This window comes from Apodemus sylvaticus, chromosome 11 (genome assembly GCF_947179515.1).
Source record: "Apodemus sylvaticus chromosome 11, mApoSyl1.1, whole genome shotgun sequence".
NCBI lineage: Eukaryota > Metazoa > Chordata > Mammalia > Rodentia > Muridae > Apodemus > Apodemus sylvaticus.
In genome coordinates, this window is record NC_067482.1 from 1,921,335 (window position 1) to 1,938,383 (window position 17,049).

Sequence of the window (17,049 nt, forward strand, 5' to 3'; positions counted from 1 at the left end):
CACTCGGGAGGCAGAGGCAGGCGGATTTCTGAGTTCGAGGCCAGCCTGGTCTACAGAGTGAGTTCCAGGATAGCCAGGGCTACACAGAGAAACCCTGTCTCGAAAAAACCAAATCCAAAAAAAAAAAAAAAAAAAAACCAAACCAAATTATCAATTGTCTCCCAGTGGTACTCTGTGAGGTTTAGGGATTAGTTTGGTGGTAGTGTGCCTGCACAGAATCTTGGGTTTGGTTCCCAGCAGTGAAAAAATTAGAATGGAGGGAGGGAGAGAAGGAAGGAGGGAGGACAAGAATGTGGGCGTGATGGCTTACCTAGTAAAGGGGCTGCCACCAAACTGGGGGTCTGAATTCAACCTCTGGTACCACATGGTGGTCATACAGAATTAATTCTCACAAGTTGTCCTCTGACCACCACACTTGAACACACACACACACACACACACACAGGTGGGGGAACCTTTTGGCGTGTCTCACAAATACCATTTTCTCTTTATTTCATTCTGTTTTGTTTTGAGACAGTCTCAGTGTGTAGCCCTGGCTCAGAGATCAGATTTCCTCTGCCTCCCAAGTGCTGACTTCCAAACTTTTTTTTATTTGTTTGTTTTTTTGTTTTTTTTTTTTTTGGATTTGTTTTTTTTTTTTGAGACAGGGTTTCTCTGTGTAGCCCTGGCTGTCCTGGAACTCACTCTGTAGACCAGGCTGGCCTCAAACTCAGAAATCTGCCTGCCTCTGCCTCCCAAGAGCTGGGATTAAAGGCTTAAAGGCATGGGACACCACCACCCGGTATTTTGTAGTTTGTTTATGTATTTATTTTATAGGTTTTTTTTTTTTATTTTAGTCAGAACTCTAAAAAGTTTTCTATGTTGTACTCATTTGCTGTGTTTCTTAAATATTTTCTAATCTTAAGTTTCTCCTTGTCTAGACTTAACCCTTGTGACTTAATTATTGAAGGAATGGTCTCTTAGTATGCCCTGTTTCCCACAGCCTGGAGTTTGCTTCCAACTGTCCTCTGCTTCAAGGTCTCCAGTGCTACCGGCTGTCTCCACCATTTCCTGTGAACGGGTAGCTGCAGCTAGAGGCTTGATCAGATCCAGATCTTCCTTCCTTTTTGACTGTAGCCAATGGCAGCGTGGTTGCTCTCTTGTACAGTGACTTGAAGTAGATTTTACCTTTTTTTTTTCCTTTGAGTGTTTGCTCAGTGCACAGCATACTTTGCAGGCATTTGTCTTTAATCTTTGTGGAATCTCATAACGCTAGCACCAACCAGTTTATAGCCAACCATCAGACTTCTTGTTAGGGCCAAGTAATCTCAAACGATTTTTAGACAGACCTCTTGGTTCTATTGTGTTGCATGTGATTTAATTTTGTGGTGTTTGTGAGAGAGAGTGTGTGTGTGTGTGTATGTGTGTCTGTCTGTCTGTCTGTGAATTCACTGAGTGCTATATAAAAATGTTTTGCATTAAAAGTTCTTTTACATTTAGTAATAAAACTCAAAGGTCTGAATTATTGTACTGGGATTCACCATCTGTGAAAACCCTTGAGGACAGATGTCTGAACTGCAGATAGGATGGTTTCCCTTTAAGCTTGCCGGCTCCTGCTCGTGCGTGCGTAGTGGCTCCTTAGTCTCTTTCTGCTTCCTCTGCAGGCTCATCCCGCTCACAGTATTCTACTGTTTCCAAGTGTGAGAAACTGGCTTGGGAATATAAAAGCAAAACTAGCTTTTCATTGTGTATGTGCGTCTTTAATTTATTCTGCTCAGTTCTATCTGTAGACCTCAGTTCTACTGTTTATTAAATCAAACCACTGGAACTCTAGATCCAAAAAGTAAATATCAGACTGGGTTGACCAACTGCCACTATCGGTTTGAATATTGAATGGCTTGATCTGTGGCTGAAGTAGAAAGGCATCAATAGCTGAGATCAGATATCAGAGCAGCAGACACAAAACATTGCAGAGGATCCTATTGTGTGGCTTTGCCCATTGGCGTGCAAAGAATAATTTATGCTTTTCTTTCTTTTCGTTTTCCTTTTTGTTGTTGTTTTGCTTTGCTTTCTTCTTTTGAGACAGGATCTTATATAGCCTTGACTGGCAACTCAGTATAACTAACAATGACCTCTGATTCTCCTGCCTCTACTTCCCAAGTGCTGGAATATAGGTTTGCACCACCATACCTGGTTAAGTCACACACACACACACACACACACACACACACACACACACACAGACACACACACACACACACACCAAGCAGGGTTTTTCTGTTTGGGAACTCAAGGTTAGGGTTAAGAACTTGCTCTGTAGATAAGGATGACTTTGAACTCAAAGAGATCCACTTGTTTCTGCTTCCCAAGTGCTGGGATTAAAGGAGTGTGCCAGCACTGGGTGGCTGCAGGATTCAGTGTTACTGTGATTATTCATGAAGACCTTTAAAGTTCTCACTTGAAACAGTGTTTAGTCAGCTGGCCTGGTCTAGGAGTGGCTTCATGCTGTACTGAGTAACTGGTTAGCTTGAGTGCACTAGAGCCTGAACGTACACCTGAAGGTGTCTGGTTAGCTTGAGTGCACTAGAGCCTGAACGCACACCTGAAGGGGTCTGTTTCCTTCTGCTTGCAAGACTGAGGAGCTCACTTTCTTGTCTGCGCCATGTCGTCTGGGCTTCTTGAAAATGCGCTTTGTTGTAGAATCGCCATATAAAAGCTTGGGTCATGTATTGTGCTTCTCCAAGCAAGGAGAACGCCGCCCACCCCAGGGCAGCATGTGCTGGCGGGCTGCTGAACGACTGTCTTGTGTCCTTCACTTGCAGGCTCGGTTGTCCTACATGCGGGTGAAGTACCTTTTCTTTTCCTGGCTGGTGGTTTTTGTTGGAAGCTGGATCATATATGTGCAGTACTCAACCTATACAGAGCTATGCAGAGGGAAGGACTGTAAGAAAATTATAGTAAGTAAATATCTTAGTCTTTTTTAAACCTCCTATAACAGACTACAGTTACTGCATATGGACTAATTATTAAATTTCTTCAACACTACAGGCAATTTAATATTACAGTTGTGCTGAACTTCCTAACTTTTTAATAAATTCAATACTCAGAAATCTAAATATATAGTACAGGTAAATCACTGTGGAAGCAATCTCACTGTGAAAAGTTTCTATTTTCAAATATATTTGAAATTTGGTTTATTATATATCAGATTTTTAAAATGTTTAGGATATAAGTATGCTATATATAAATTTTCTAGAATATATATTTTTAATAAATAGAGTCATATCAAACACTAAACTTTATCTAAAGGGTATATATTTATCACTTACTTTCTCTCTGAGTAATTCAGTATATTTTATAAAAATTACCAGTTCAAGGTTAATAGCCATATTAACTGGCTGTAAGTGTTGTAGAACACTTATTTTAAATACTTGAGTTTCTTAATTAAGTTAACTCATTTTCTATTAATTTCTTTCAACATATATAAAAGCATTTATTTCAGGACCATATATTTATTTTTTGATTTTTTTGGATTTTGGGGGGGGGGGACTCTGGTTCAAATCAAGGACCTCAGGCATCCAAACAGGTGCTTACCTCCAAACTATACCCATCTCTATGCAAAAAGTTTAAAGTGTGTGTCTGTGCGCGTGCGCGCGCACCCACATGCACATGCGCACACTTGTGGATATGTGCGTGTGAGTGGAGCTCCTGCAGAGACCAGAAGAGGGCGTCAGGTTTCCTAGAACTGGAGTTACAGGTAGTTGTTAGCTGTCTGATGTGGATTTGGGGAATGAAACTCAGTATGAGCCGGGTGTGGTGGCGCACGCCTGTAATCCCAGTGCTTGGGAGGCAGAGGCAGGCGGATTTCTGAGTTTGAGGCCAGCCTGGTCTACAACATGAGTTCCAGGACAGCCAGGGCTACACAGAGAAACCCTGTCTTGAAAAAAAAAATAACAAAAAAAAAAAAAAAAAGAAAGAAAGAAAGAAGGAAGGAAGGAAGGAAGGAAAGAAAGAAAGAAAGAGAAATTCAGTATGTGGTCTTAACTGTTTAGCCATTTCTCCAGCCTCCTATAGCAGTCGTTTAAAAAGTGTAATTTCTCCAGGTATGGTGCCACACACCTTAATTCCAGCACTTGGGAGACAGAGGCAGGCGTATCTGTTTTTAAGGCCAGCCAGATCTTCAGAAAAAAAGATGATGGATGGATGGATGGATGGATGGATATGGATGGAATAGGCAGATAGTTGTATAAATTCTATATTGATTTATATGTAGATTTTATATATAATCCCTCCTAGAAAAGGTCAAGTGTTTATTGAATATCTACTATCATCTCTTGGGTAGTGGTAAGATATTCAAAGTCTGTGCAATAAGAAATATATAATAAAAGATGAAACACATAATGAGCTGTAACTGAGCTACATAAAAAGATAGCGGAGCATTGTAGAGAGTGGGAGGATACGCCACCTTCCCATGCAGGAAGAACCTTCTGGAAAAGTGTAAGACGGAAAAGATGGCATTTTGAATTGGAACCTGATGGGAAGGAAGTGATTGTCTGAAAACCTGGACAAAGCTCCTAAGGAAAGGAAGAGTGAGACAAAGTCCTAAAGAGGGGAGGAAGGCTGAGGAGGACAGCTCACACACGTGGACTTTTTAATGATGGGATGGAGAGGTGGCTCAGTGAAGGGTTAAGAGCACTTGGTGCTCTTGCAGGGCACCCAGGCTCAGTTCCTAGCACCAAAAACTGTAACACTGTTCCAGGTCTCTAGTGCTATCTTGTACCCTCTGTGCACGCAGGTGTACACACGGTACATATACATGCTTGCAGATACTTAAACATACACATAAAATAAATACACCTTTAAAATTATTTATGGTTTTTGTGCGTGTGTGCGTGGTGAGGTGGGGAACAGGAGGATGCCACAGTGCGCATGTGCAGTGGGTTCTCCTCTCCCCCTCTGCATCACAGGGATCAGACTAAGGTGAGACTGGCATGCCAAGCATCTCTTCTTGCTGAACTACCTTCCTCTGGCGCTCAACCCCGAGCCAGCGAGCGAGCAAGTGAGCGAGCAAGCGCTATTGCTGTCACCCCAGTCCGTATGCTGGAGTGTTGCACATTAATGACACGGTTTACAGGGTCTGCTTGATAACCATGCCATGTCCAGTCACTGGCGGGAGCACCAGGCTAGCGACAATGTCTAGGCTGTGGTCACCCTGTCATAACATGGCTTTGCTTTCCTTCTAGTTTACAGGTGAGAAGAATGTTTTGCCCTGGCTGCCCCTCAGCTGTTTTGAAGCTGACTTTAACCAGTAAGCTTGGGCACTGCCTCTGTGGGCCTCTGACGTGTCAGCTGGATATAGAGTAGGGTCAGATGTCCTTGACTTGCAAACGCTTCAGACTGTAACTGTAGCATTCTAAGCTTTTCCTGGAAGATTTCTGGAGAAGCTCCCCTAGAGCGTGGCTTCCACTTCGTTAGGAGCCGGGTGAGTCATCAGCAGTCATGCTCATCCTGGTTGGTTCTCTGAGTGCCCGCTGTCTTTCACACCCTCCATTTCGGTGTGAGGTTATGTATAATGGTGACTAATACCATTTCCATGAACTTCCCCTTCTACTACTATATGATTACTTACTATAACCATAATTTCCTAATTACTAAGTTATTGCAGTCAATCCTGTTTGATGCCCAACTATGTAGAAATCTTGTATAACTGGACTCTGTAGGTGGGATTTCCCAGACATCCCTGTTTCACTAGCTGGAGTATGAGAGGTACCTGTCTTCTGTGCACATCTGAGGACCACAGAGTTCCATGTGCGTCTCTGACTGGCTCCTCTGTGGCAGGAGTCCAGGGTCCAGGCTACACTTGGGCTTCTCTGAGGAGTGCCCCCACCACATTTTAGTGGACCGGTGTGAATGTGAAAGGAACATACCCTTTAAACTGAAGAACTAAAAGATTGCGGGAACCCCTAATTTAATCACAGTCTCCTTTGAGATTCAATTTCCAAGGATAATGGTTCATTACTTAAAACAATCAGCCTAAGACCTGCTAAATTGAAGTCATTAGGAGCGATGTGCTTGGTTAGACAGTAATGCGTGCCAGTACTTCATTTAGCTTCTCCTTGCCTCAGCATCTTTAATGTGTGAGGAGGAAGTCAATAGAGGAAAACTGGAAAAACTTAGGACAGAGCAACACAAAACAGCAAAAACTGGTAATGCCTGAGAGGAGATGGAGAAAATGGTGACTGGGGGCTGGAAAACCCAGCTCTGCTTTCTCTGTGTCTGTCTGTCTGTGTGCCAGCCTCTGTGTGTGTGTATGTGTCTCTGTGTATATGTGTCTCTGTCAGTGTGTGTCTCTGTATGTATGTGCCTGTCTCTGGACATCTGTGTGTGTCCATTGGTGGGTGTCTGTGTGTGTGTGCCTTGTATCTAGCTTTATCTCTCTGGGTGTATATGTGTGTGGGTGTTTGCATGTGTATCTGTGGAGAGTCTGGAGGGTCTGTATATATGTGTGCTTGTCTGAGTGCATGTGTGTCTGTGTGTATGTGTGCAATCCTGTATGTTTTTGTGTGTGCTTATGTGTGTATTTGTATGTCTGTGTGTGTGTGTCTGTATGAGTGCCTTGTGTATGAGTGTGTGTAGGTATGTCTGTATGTGTGGCTTGTGTCTGTGTTTATGTGTCTCTGTGTCTCTGTGTATGCATGTGCCTGTGTCTGTGTGTCTTATGGGTTTTTTGTATGTGTGTCTGTAGTTTGTCTGTGTCAGTGTCTTTGTGTGTATGTATCTCTGTCCTTGATTTTTTTAGTCTTGTTAAGGAGAACCAGCTGTCTGAAAGTGATATCTTAAGTACATTTTAGAACATGGATTTTTGAAAATATTTAGCAGCCGAAGATTACACATATGTTTGTGGTTATTGCCCCCTTGTGGTCCAGTTTGTAGTTTAAGGCAGGATTCCTTCAATAGGATTCCTTCAGTAGGAGTAAGTTTTGTAAAAAGAAAGGTAAACAGTGCCCTCTTCTGGTATAATGAGGTACGTGCAATCAAAACTAACCGTGCTGTTACAATAGTAGTCTTTTAATTACTTATTTAAAAGTTACTTAGTAACATTATTGGCTATTTTGATATACACCTGAAAATGTCTGTAGACATTACTTAGAGTGACTGTGGTTTTATGAATCCATCTGCTCTTTTCACACAAACATTTGGGAAATTCACCTTTAATTTGGGATAGAAAGCCACAAGCTGTTCTTTGTGACCATCCTTTTGATGCTCACAACAAGAAATCTGATTCTTACAGCTGAATTCCAGACTAGTCACTGCTTACTGATTTAGAGACTTTACTAAGAAAATAAAAAGGAACTTTCAATACTGTGTACTGCTCTGTATACTACAAAGGCAGGGGAACTTCAGAGATGCCCAAGACAGTCTGTGCCTCTAAATCACCTATGTTCCACTGGACAAGATATCCAGGCTGCAAACGATGCTAGACTTGGGATAGAAGGAAAGAAGAAAAGAAGAATACCAGCTCAGGGTGTGCAGTGATTGTTTATGTGGAAAGTGAAGTATTGCAGAGAGGCCACTTTCAAATCTCTATTTTAGACGGTGAAGTGATGTTGGGATTCCGGAGTTGAAGTCAGGTCAGTTGAAGGAGGCAGCTCTCAGTCCTGCCCCAGCTCTTCATGACAGAATATGCTACACTTAGGGAACACTCCTTCAGCTTGTCAGTTTGGCTGGGGCCTTTTTCTGTGTTTGATGATCTGTCAGTCATTGCACAAAAGCCCCAAAAAGACAACACGGAGCTGTGGCTCTGTCTCAAGTGGCTTGTATGGATGGAGGGAGGTGACCAGAGACCGTCAGTGAGAACTCTGGGAGGGGCATCTGAGTAAGCCAACATTAAACCTGTTCTTCTAGTTCCAGTTCAGCTTGTCAGCCTAGCTGGACCGATTAAAGCCCGGGGCTCTGGAAGCTACTGGGCCTAGACTCCATTTCCTATGCCTGCAAATAAAACTCTATGTAGCATATAGAGGATCACCTAGACCTAATTTCTTTGGAGCAAAAGATTTTTGGTTACTGATTTAGTTTTTGTTGGTTATGCAGTGTTAGAATGAATCCTCATACATATTATGTAAAAAACACTTCACTATTTATTATTGGTTAAGAGGTGTGTGTTTTCTGCTTTTTAACTTCTTAGGGTTGTTTCTCTCTCTCTCTCTCTCTCTCTCTTGGTTTTTTTTGTTTGTTTGTTTTTTGTTTTGTTTTGTTTTGTTTTTTGAGACAGGGTTTCTCTGTATAGCCCTGGCTGTCCTGGAACTCACTCTGTAGACCAGACTGGCCTCGAACTCAGAAATCCACTTGCCTCTGCCTCCCAAGTGCGGGGATTAAAGGTATGCGCCACCACTGCCGGGCTCTTGGTTACATTTTTATTGCTATGATAAGACACGGGGGCTGGAGAGACCGCTCAGCAGTTAAGAGCACCGACTGCACTTCCAAAGGTCCTGAGTTCAAATCCCAGAAACTACATGGTGGCTCACAACCATCCATAACAAGATCTGACTCCTTCTGGAGTGTCTGAAGATAGCTACAGTGTACTTACATATAATAAATAAATAAATCTTTTAACAAAAGAGAGAAGTGTCCCAATTTAAAAAAAAATGCTTATCACATGACCAAGACAACTTATAGAAGAGTTTATTAGAGCTTACATTTCAGAGGGTAAGTCCAAGACCATCATTTTGGAAGGCAGTCATGGTGCAGGAGCAGGAGCAGAGAGCTTGCAGCCTGTCCCTAAGTAGAAGGCAGAGAACTAACTGGTAAGGGCGTGGGCTTTGTAGCTGGCAAAGCTCACCCTGAGTGACACACCCTCTCCAATAGAGCCAAACCTCCTAACACTTCCCAAACAGTTCAAAGATACCACCACGTGGACAGGTAGCATGCAAAGCAATGGTTTCGTCATGGCGGCTGCATGCATGTGTCATGCTTTGTGCCAGTTCATTCCGCTCAGTACCTCTTCCTGCTTCCTGCTTCAGCAATTCCTTTTTTTCTCTCAGTTCCAATTTCATTATTTAAAATATTCACACGTATCCGGGTAGCTATAATGCTACCTATAATGCTAGCGCTTGAGAGGCCAACTCAGGAGGGTTTCCACATGTGCAAGCCCAGGTACAGAGTTCCAGCTCAGCCTGCGTTAGTGTGACATCCTGTCTGTGACAGATTTCTTTTTCTTTTTTAATGATCTGTTAATCTTGTTCAACTTTGCTGTTTCTTCAGGCATTATTTTTGTTATTTGTATTTTTCTAGAAAATCGTTTATTTTAAATGTATTACCATAAAGTCATTTGCTTTTCCGCAATCACTGCCCAGTGCTGCCTGCAGTGCTTGGTTTTGCCTTCTCTCCTGTTTGCATGGCCAGTCTTCCTAAGGACTTCTTTTTGTTAGGATTTTGAGGAAGAATCTTTAGATATTTCGTTGGTTGTTGTTTCTTTGCTCCCATGCCTCCTGTATCTTGAGATATTGACTCTGCTGTTATTAGTGCTGAGTCTTTCTTCTTACTTATTTAAGCTTTGCATTTGAGCCTATTTACTGCTCCGTGTGCTTTCCTATTTTTTCAATCTTGCATTCAGAGCTGTAAAATCTCCTCTAAAAGAGGCAGTAGTTGCATCCTACAAGTTTTAATCGTTGCTTCATTCTAAACATTTTGCATTTTCATTTTCAAGTCTACTTTAAAATTTCCTTTTAGATTCTTCTTGCTCCTCCCTCCTCCTCCTCTTCCTCCTTCTCTTCCTCTTTAAAATGGAGTCTCATTCTAGCCCAGGCTGGCCCAGAGGTCATCTTGTAGCACGGGCTGCCCTAATGAACTCTCACTCTGAATGCCCAGCCTCCTTTTCTTCCTACATAGACTTTCAGTAAATTTTATTTTCATCTTTTGGGGGAGGAGCATTGGTCTATATTTTAACTGTGGAACTTCCAATCTATTTATTCATTTGTGGTCGAAGAATATGTGGTTTAAATCCCTCTGTGGCCTGTCCCTGCAGGAGGCTTCACTCCGTGGTGTGAAGTGTTCCCACCACCTTTGCATCAGGAAGAAGTGTGACAGTGAGATGGTTGGCCATCTGCTGCCAAGCAGATGCACCATTCAGAAAGCCTAAGAAAGCTCAGAAAGGAACCTCACTGTACCCCCAAGGCCTCCCAGATGCAGTAGTGACTAGATTGGCTTTACTTTAGTTTTTGGGGGTTTTTGTTTTGTTTTTTGTTTTTTGTTTTTTTGAGACAGGGTTTTTCTGTGTAGCCCTGGCTGTCCTGGAGCTCACTTTGTAGACCAGGCTGGCCTCAAACTCAGAAATCTGCCTGCCTCTGCCTCCCAGGTGCACCACCATTGCCCGGCCTTTACTTTGTCTATGAAGGTGGAACCTCACATTTTTTTTTTTTTTTGATTTGGTTTTTTCTAGACAGGGTTTCTCTGTATAGCCCTGGCTGTCCACTCTGTAGACCAGGCTGGCCTCGAACTCAGAAATCTGCCTGCCTCTGCCTCCCAAGTGCTGGGATTATAGGCGTGTGCCACCACTACCTGGCCAGAGTGGATGTTTCTTTTCCCATTTTTTTTCCCTTGTTTTTGTATGACTTCAAGGATTACAGAATGACCAAGGTAATATTATTCTCTCCTCTCCTCTCCTCTCCTCTCCTCTCTTCCCCTCCCCTCCCCTCCCCTCCCCTCCCCTCCCCCCCTCTCTCTTTTGAGACAGGGTTTCTCTGTATAGCTCTGGCTGTCCTGGAACTCACTCTGTAGATCAGTCTGGCCTCAAACTCAGAAATCTGCCTGCCTCTGCCTCCCAGAGTGCTGGGATTACAGGCGTGCGCCACCACCGCCCAGCCAGCAAGTACTCTTAACCACTGAGTTAAGACTTCTCCAGTCCCCATAATGTGGCTTTTTATTTCTAGGCTTTTGTTCCTTCCTTTCTAAGTTCCATTAGCTTATTTTGCATTTCCTCTATTGTTTTGTTGTTTCTGATGAAGTCTTAAACCCTTTGGATTGATAGCATTCTTTCTGTGCTGCTTCATCCCAGCAGTTTCCAGGATGTTGTCTTTATTTGATATTTGCTTCTCACACTCCTTTCATAAACATTCAGACAGTAAACCAAACTAGAAGTGAAGTTGGTGTGCATTTGCCTGTGTGCATTGTGTATGAGAAAGACAGAAATCCTGAGGCTGAGGGGCAGGCTGGCTGTCCTGATGTTCTCCCCAGCAGCTGCAGGCTGCTGATCACAGCACTTCCCAACTCTAGTCCACCCACTGCCTGCCTCCAACAAAGATGACAGCTGTTCAGCCCTGCACTGATGAAGCTAAACAGAATTCTGGGACATTCCCACAGCTGTGTCCCTGAAACCTTTCAAATCAGGATGATGGTTTTGTTTCTGCTTTCTACTTGGTGCCTTGCTGACTTAATCTGATGTCTCAGTGGAAATTAAATATCAACTATTTCTGGGCTCTGACATAATTTTTGAATCATGTAGATTATTATTAATAGTAGTAGTAGTAGATCATCCTCATTTATTGTGCTTAGGGTTACGTTAATATACTTTTGTTTGTTTTGAGGCAGGGTCTTGCTATAGCCCAGGACTGTCATCAGACTCAAGATTCCCCTGCCTTAGACTCATGGGTTCTGGGAATACTGGGACATCCTACCATACCTAGTTTCGAACATAATTTTATCAAACATAGAGTGGATGTTTCTTTTTGTTTGTTTGTTTTGTTTGTTTGTTTGCTTCGGGACAGGGTTTCTCTGTGTAGCCCTGGCTGTCCTGGAACTCACTCTGTAGACCAGGCTGGTCTTGAACTCAGAAATCTGCGTTCCCAAGTTCCCTGCCTCTGCCTCCCAAGTGCTGGGATTAAAGGCGTGTGCCACCACCGCCTGGCCAGAGTGGATGTTTCTTTTCCCATTTTTTTTCCTTGTTTTTGTATGACTTCAAGGATTACAGAATGACCAAGGTAATATTATTTTGTTATTTTAAACTTTTAAATTTAATTAAAATTCAGAACCATTTTAAAAAATATAGTACTTTTCTTTTGGAAGGAGTAATAACCATACTGTCTCAGACTATGTTAAGAGGAAAAAAATACTTCCAAAAATTCTACGTATACCCCAGAAGCAAGCTTCTCACAGAAGAAGTAAATAACAGAGCTTGGGTTCAAATCCAGGTCTGTCTAAATACAAAGTTCTCTCCTCCCTCCCTCCCTTCCTCCGTCCCTCCCTCCCTCCCTCCCTCCCCCCCCCCTCTCTGTGTGTGTGTGTGTGTGTGTGTGTGTGTGTGTGTGTGTGTACGTGTACGTGTACGTGTGTGTACTGGCCTCAAACTTTCTCTTTTTTTTTTTTTTTTTTTTTTTTGGTTTTTTGGATTTGGTGACAGGGTTTCTCTGTGTAGCCCTGGCTGTCCTGGAACTCACTCTGTAGACCAGGCTGACCTCGAACTCAGAAATCCGCCTGCCTCTGCCTCCCAGAGTGCTGGGATTACAGGAGTGCGCCACCACCGCCCGGCTCAAACTTTCTCTTAAAGAATGTAACTATCAGCTACTCAGATCCTTCAGATATTTCCACTCATGAACATTTACTGTCTTCTTATTTCCTGATTCTCAGTGTGACAAATACAAGACTGGAGTTATTGATGGGCCTGCATGCAACAGCCTCTGTGTCACAGAAACACTGTACTTTGGAAAATGTCTGTCCACCAAGCCCAACAACCAGGTATGGATCTGACCATTGTCATCATCATTAATTATTGGTTTTTGCTACAGTCTTATGTAGGTCAGACTGGCCTCTCTCTCTGTAGCTGTAGCTTTTTTGGGGGGGTGGGGGTGGGGGTGGATTTGGGTTTCTCTGTATAGCCCTGGCTGTCCTGGAATGCACTCTGTAGCTTTTTTTTTTAAGGCTGTAGCTTTTTTTTTTTTTAATCATTCTGTCTTCATCTTCTAAGAGCTGTGTTTATAGTATTGTACTACTTTACCTGGCTAGTAAATTCTAATTTTCCTTTAAACTAAAAGCATTATTAAAAAATTCTTGCTGGGTGGTTGTGGCACATGCCTGTAATCCCAGCAGGTGGATTTCTGAGTTCGAGGCCAGCCTGGTCTACAGAGTGAGTTCCAGGACAGCCAGGTCTATACAGAGAAACCCTGTCTCGGAAAAAAAAAAAAAATCTTGAAGCTTGGTGGCTGGAGAGATAGCTCAGCAGTTAGGAGTACTGACTGTTCTTCCAGAGGTCCTGAGTTCAATTCCCAGTACCCACATGCTCTTAACCACTAAGTCATCTCTCCCGCCCTGTGTTCATCTTTTAAAAGTTATTTAAGGAAAAATACTTGGGGAATACTTCAGATTTGCATTCAGAAATAAAGTCAGGAGGTGAATATGCTAGTGTATGCCCAGGAGGTTAAGGCAAGATTTGAGTATGAAGCCAGCCCCACTGTGGGCTACACAGTGGACTGTCTCCAAAAGGTAAAAATAAAGTCACAGATCTAGCTAAGGGGTCCAGTGCTTGTTTATGTTTTGTAGAGGACCTGAAAAATTCTGCTGTATGCTTCGTGCAGTCTCCTTTCATATGATGCATAACCTATCACTTCTCTTCACAAAGATGTATTTAGGAGTTTGGGATAATCTACCAGGTGTTGTGAAATGTCAAATGGAACAAGCCCTTCATCTTGATTTTGGAACTGAACTGGAGCCAAGAAAAGAAATAGTGCTATTTGATAAACCAACCAGGGGAACTACTGTACAGAAATTCAAGGAAATGGTGTACAGTCTCTTTAAGGTGAGAGTATCTAGTACTACACCTCAGTATGAAGCTTCAACCTTACAGAGGAACTGGCAGAACCTCTTATTGTTGACATTCTTTTACTTCCATCAGAGACTATCTGGAAGAAATGATTCAGAGAAAGGGAAAAATTTGGAGGATATTAAGCTTTTTTATTTAAAATAGTTAATAGAATTTAGGAGTATTCAATTGCTGTACATTTTGACATTCAACTAATGTAGAGCCATGTAAGCACAATGGCTTACTCCTGTGATCTCAGCTACTTTGAAGAATGAGGCAGGAGAGTTGCCTCAAGTCTGAGGTGGGCTATATAATGAGTTCCTGGACTACAATGTGACACTGTGTGCTATATTATTTATTTAAATAATAAATCTGAAACCAAAACAGTGAAATAAAATTAGTGAACTATCTCCCTGGATTCCTATCCATTCCTCTCCTCTTATATGGAGAACAAACCAAGGACAGATCACAAAACTCTATCCTTAGCCCTTATATGGGGACCACTAAACTATATCTCTACCCCTTCTTTTTTTTTTTTTTATTATTATTTTTAAAAACTCATTTTGAAACAGACTAAATTGATCAGGCTGGCTTTGAATTGGTATCCTCCTGCCTCAGCCTTCTGAGTAGCCAGGATTAATTACAGGTGTGCACCATTACATTGGACTTGAAGTTATTACTTAAAGAAATCCATTGTGGAACTTGGAAGGCAGAAATGAGAGAATCAGGAGTTTGGTTTATTCTGTGTGAGCTCCATTTGACCATCTCAAAAGAAAGAAAACTTAAATACACACACACAAAAAAAATAGTGTTAGTTTAATTTAATTCTTATTCTAGGGACATAGCTCAGAGTAAATTAACTTGCCACCAAAAGCATTAACTAGGCCAGGCGTGGTTGCGCACGCCTGTAATCCCAGCACTTGGGAGGCAGAGGCAGGAGGATTTCTGAGTTTGAGGCCAGCCTGGTCTACAGAGTGAGTTCCAGGACAGCCAGGGCTATACAGAGACACCCTGTCTCGAAGAAAAGAAAAAAACAAAACAAACAAAAAAAACCTCATTAACTATAATCTCTAGAACCCACGTGGTAGAAAGAGGGAACTGATTTCTACAAGTTGTCCACCAACATCTACCCACACAGCAGTTCATAGTACACCACAGTGCAGACATGCACACACACACCCTAACTCTAGTATTTGGAGACATAAATTTTCTTTTATTCACTGCTAGCACTGTGGTGTGACCTAGAACTGATTCTTTTACAGATGCTTTTTATTTTCTTTTGGATTAGGAGTTAAATTCAGGACCCTCACACAGAACTCTAGACTTGGATTTACTTGCTAAGCTAAACAGACTGGCCTTGAATTTAGGATCCTAATACTAACTTCACCTGTGTAACTCAACAAATTCTTGTCTTGACAGGCAAAATTAGGTGACCAAGGAAACCTCTCTGAATTGGTTAACCTCATCTTGACAGTGGCTGACGGAGACAGAGATGGCCAGGTCTCCCTAGGAGAAGCCAAGTCAGCATGGGCACTTCTTCAGTTGAATGAGTTTCTCCTGATGGTGATACTTCAAGATAAAGAACACACCCCCAAACTAATGGGATTCTGTGGTGATCTCTACGTGATGGAAAGTGTTGAATATACCTCTCTGTATGGAATAAGCCTTCCATGGGTTATGGAACTTTTTATTCCATCTGGGTTCAGAAGGAGCATGGATCAGTTGTTCACACCATCATGGCCCAGAAAGGCCAAGATAGCCATAGGACTTCTAGAATTTGTCGAGGATGTTTTCCACGGCCCCTATGGAAACTTTCTCATGTGTGACACCAGTGCCAAAAACCTAGGATATAATGAGAAGTATGACTTGAAAATGGTGGATATGAGAAAAATTGTGCCAGAGACAAACCTAAAGGAGCTTATTAAGGACCGCCACTGTGAGTCTGACCTGGACTGTGTCTACGGGACAGACTGTAGAACTAGCTGTGACCTGAGTACAATGAAGTGCACTTCAGAAGTAATACAACCAAACTTGGCAAAAGCCTGTCAGTTACTCAAAGACTACCTACTGCATGGTGCTCCAAGTGAAATCCAGGAAGAATTAGAAAAGCAGCTTTATTCTTGCATTGCTCTCAAAGTCACAGCAAATCAAATGGAAATGGAACATTCTTTAATATTAAATAACCTAAAAACATTATTATGGAAGAAAATTTCCTACACAAATGACTCTTAGTTCATTTGGACTATTGCCATCATTGAGAATCTACTTATGATTTTAAGCATTTAAAAGAATGGCTTCTGTCCCTTGGACCTATGGAGTCATCGTCTTAAATGCATGTTATGACAGTAATGGCAGGTGTAGGGCCAAGAGAAGCCCAAAACTCATTCCTGTCCTTTTACAAGTTCACAAGTATATTCACTGTTAACTATTTTGACTTTAAAAAACAATGCTGTGAAAAGCCTCATTCCATAAACAGTGAGTGTTCTATAGATGTTAGCCAATCCCATTGCTGGATATTGTTTGCATTGAAGCTGCTGTTTAAAACAAAGAAATTTATACATGATTTTACTAATGTTTTAGCATGGTAAGAGTTTGCACATTAACACAAATCAAGAATGCCACACAGGTAAATTCAAATGACTCATTTATTAAAAAGTTCAATTAATATAGCATGACTTACTGTATACTTACACATTTTGACTTCAGGTGGAGTCAGCTGTGGAATGGCTTTTAGCTTCAGCATATATTCTACACGCTGAAGTTAGCATGCAGTTATCACTGTGACGGAAATTCATTATCTTGAAACTCTGATAGGTTCATCTTAGTATCGTCCAGGCGATACAAATCTCTTAGGCTGGAGATGTAGACAAGCAGTTAACTGTTTACCTGACATGGGTGATGCCCCAGTACCAGAGCCTAACACTGTAAGGCAGAGGTGATAAAGATGCACACCACCTCAGCTGAGATAGACTGGAATAAATCAGGAAGACAGTTCTTGCTTCTTGTGGGACGAAGGGCTATTTCTTCTTAAAGGCATAGCATAAGCACCTAGTACTTCCCAACATGAACCTGATTTGACCCATTTCCCTATGTACATTCAGGTCTGGCATGTACCATAAAAAAGCCCCAGCCCTCCCTTTCACCTCAAATTATGAGTTTTACTGTTGCTCTCAAATCTTTAAAACCACGGATAACACCAGTTGTTCACTTTCAAGATTGACCTTGAGATACTTTCTTTCCACCAATCATCTAGTTGTAATAAATGAACTATGTCCCGATGA

General features: G+C 42.1%; 1 protein-coding gene across 2 annotated transcripts in view; it reads left to right on the forward strand.

The window, feature by feature from the left end:
* The window catches only part of Dipk1a (divergent protein kinase domain 1A), a 76,370-nt gene extending 59,933 nt beyond the window's left edge, over positions 1 to 16,437 (forward strand). The window contains exons 2-5 of one of the 2 annotated variants that reach the window (XM_052199641.1): positions 2,802 to 2,936; positions 12,601 to 12,708; positions 13,589 to 13,765; positions 15,188 to 16,437. In XM_052199641.1, the coding sequence (XP_052055601.1) occupies positions 2,802 to 2,936; positions 12,601 to 12,708; positions 13,589 to 13,765; positions 15,188 to 16,000 (1,233 nt within the window). In that variant the 3' untranslated portion in view covers positions 16,001 to 16,437. The remainder of the gene's footprint in view (positions 1 to 2,801; positions 2,937 to 12,600; positions 12,709 to 13,588; positions 13,766 to 15,187) is intronic. The other variant, XM_052199642.1, reaches the window with a different exon arrangement.
* Positions 16,438 to 17,049: the final 612 nt, after the last annotated feature.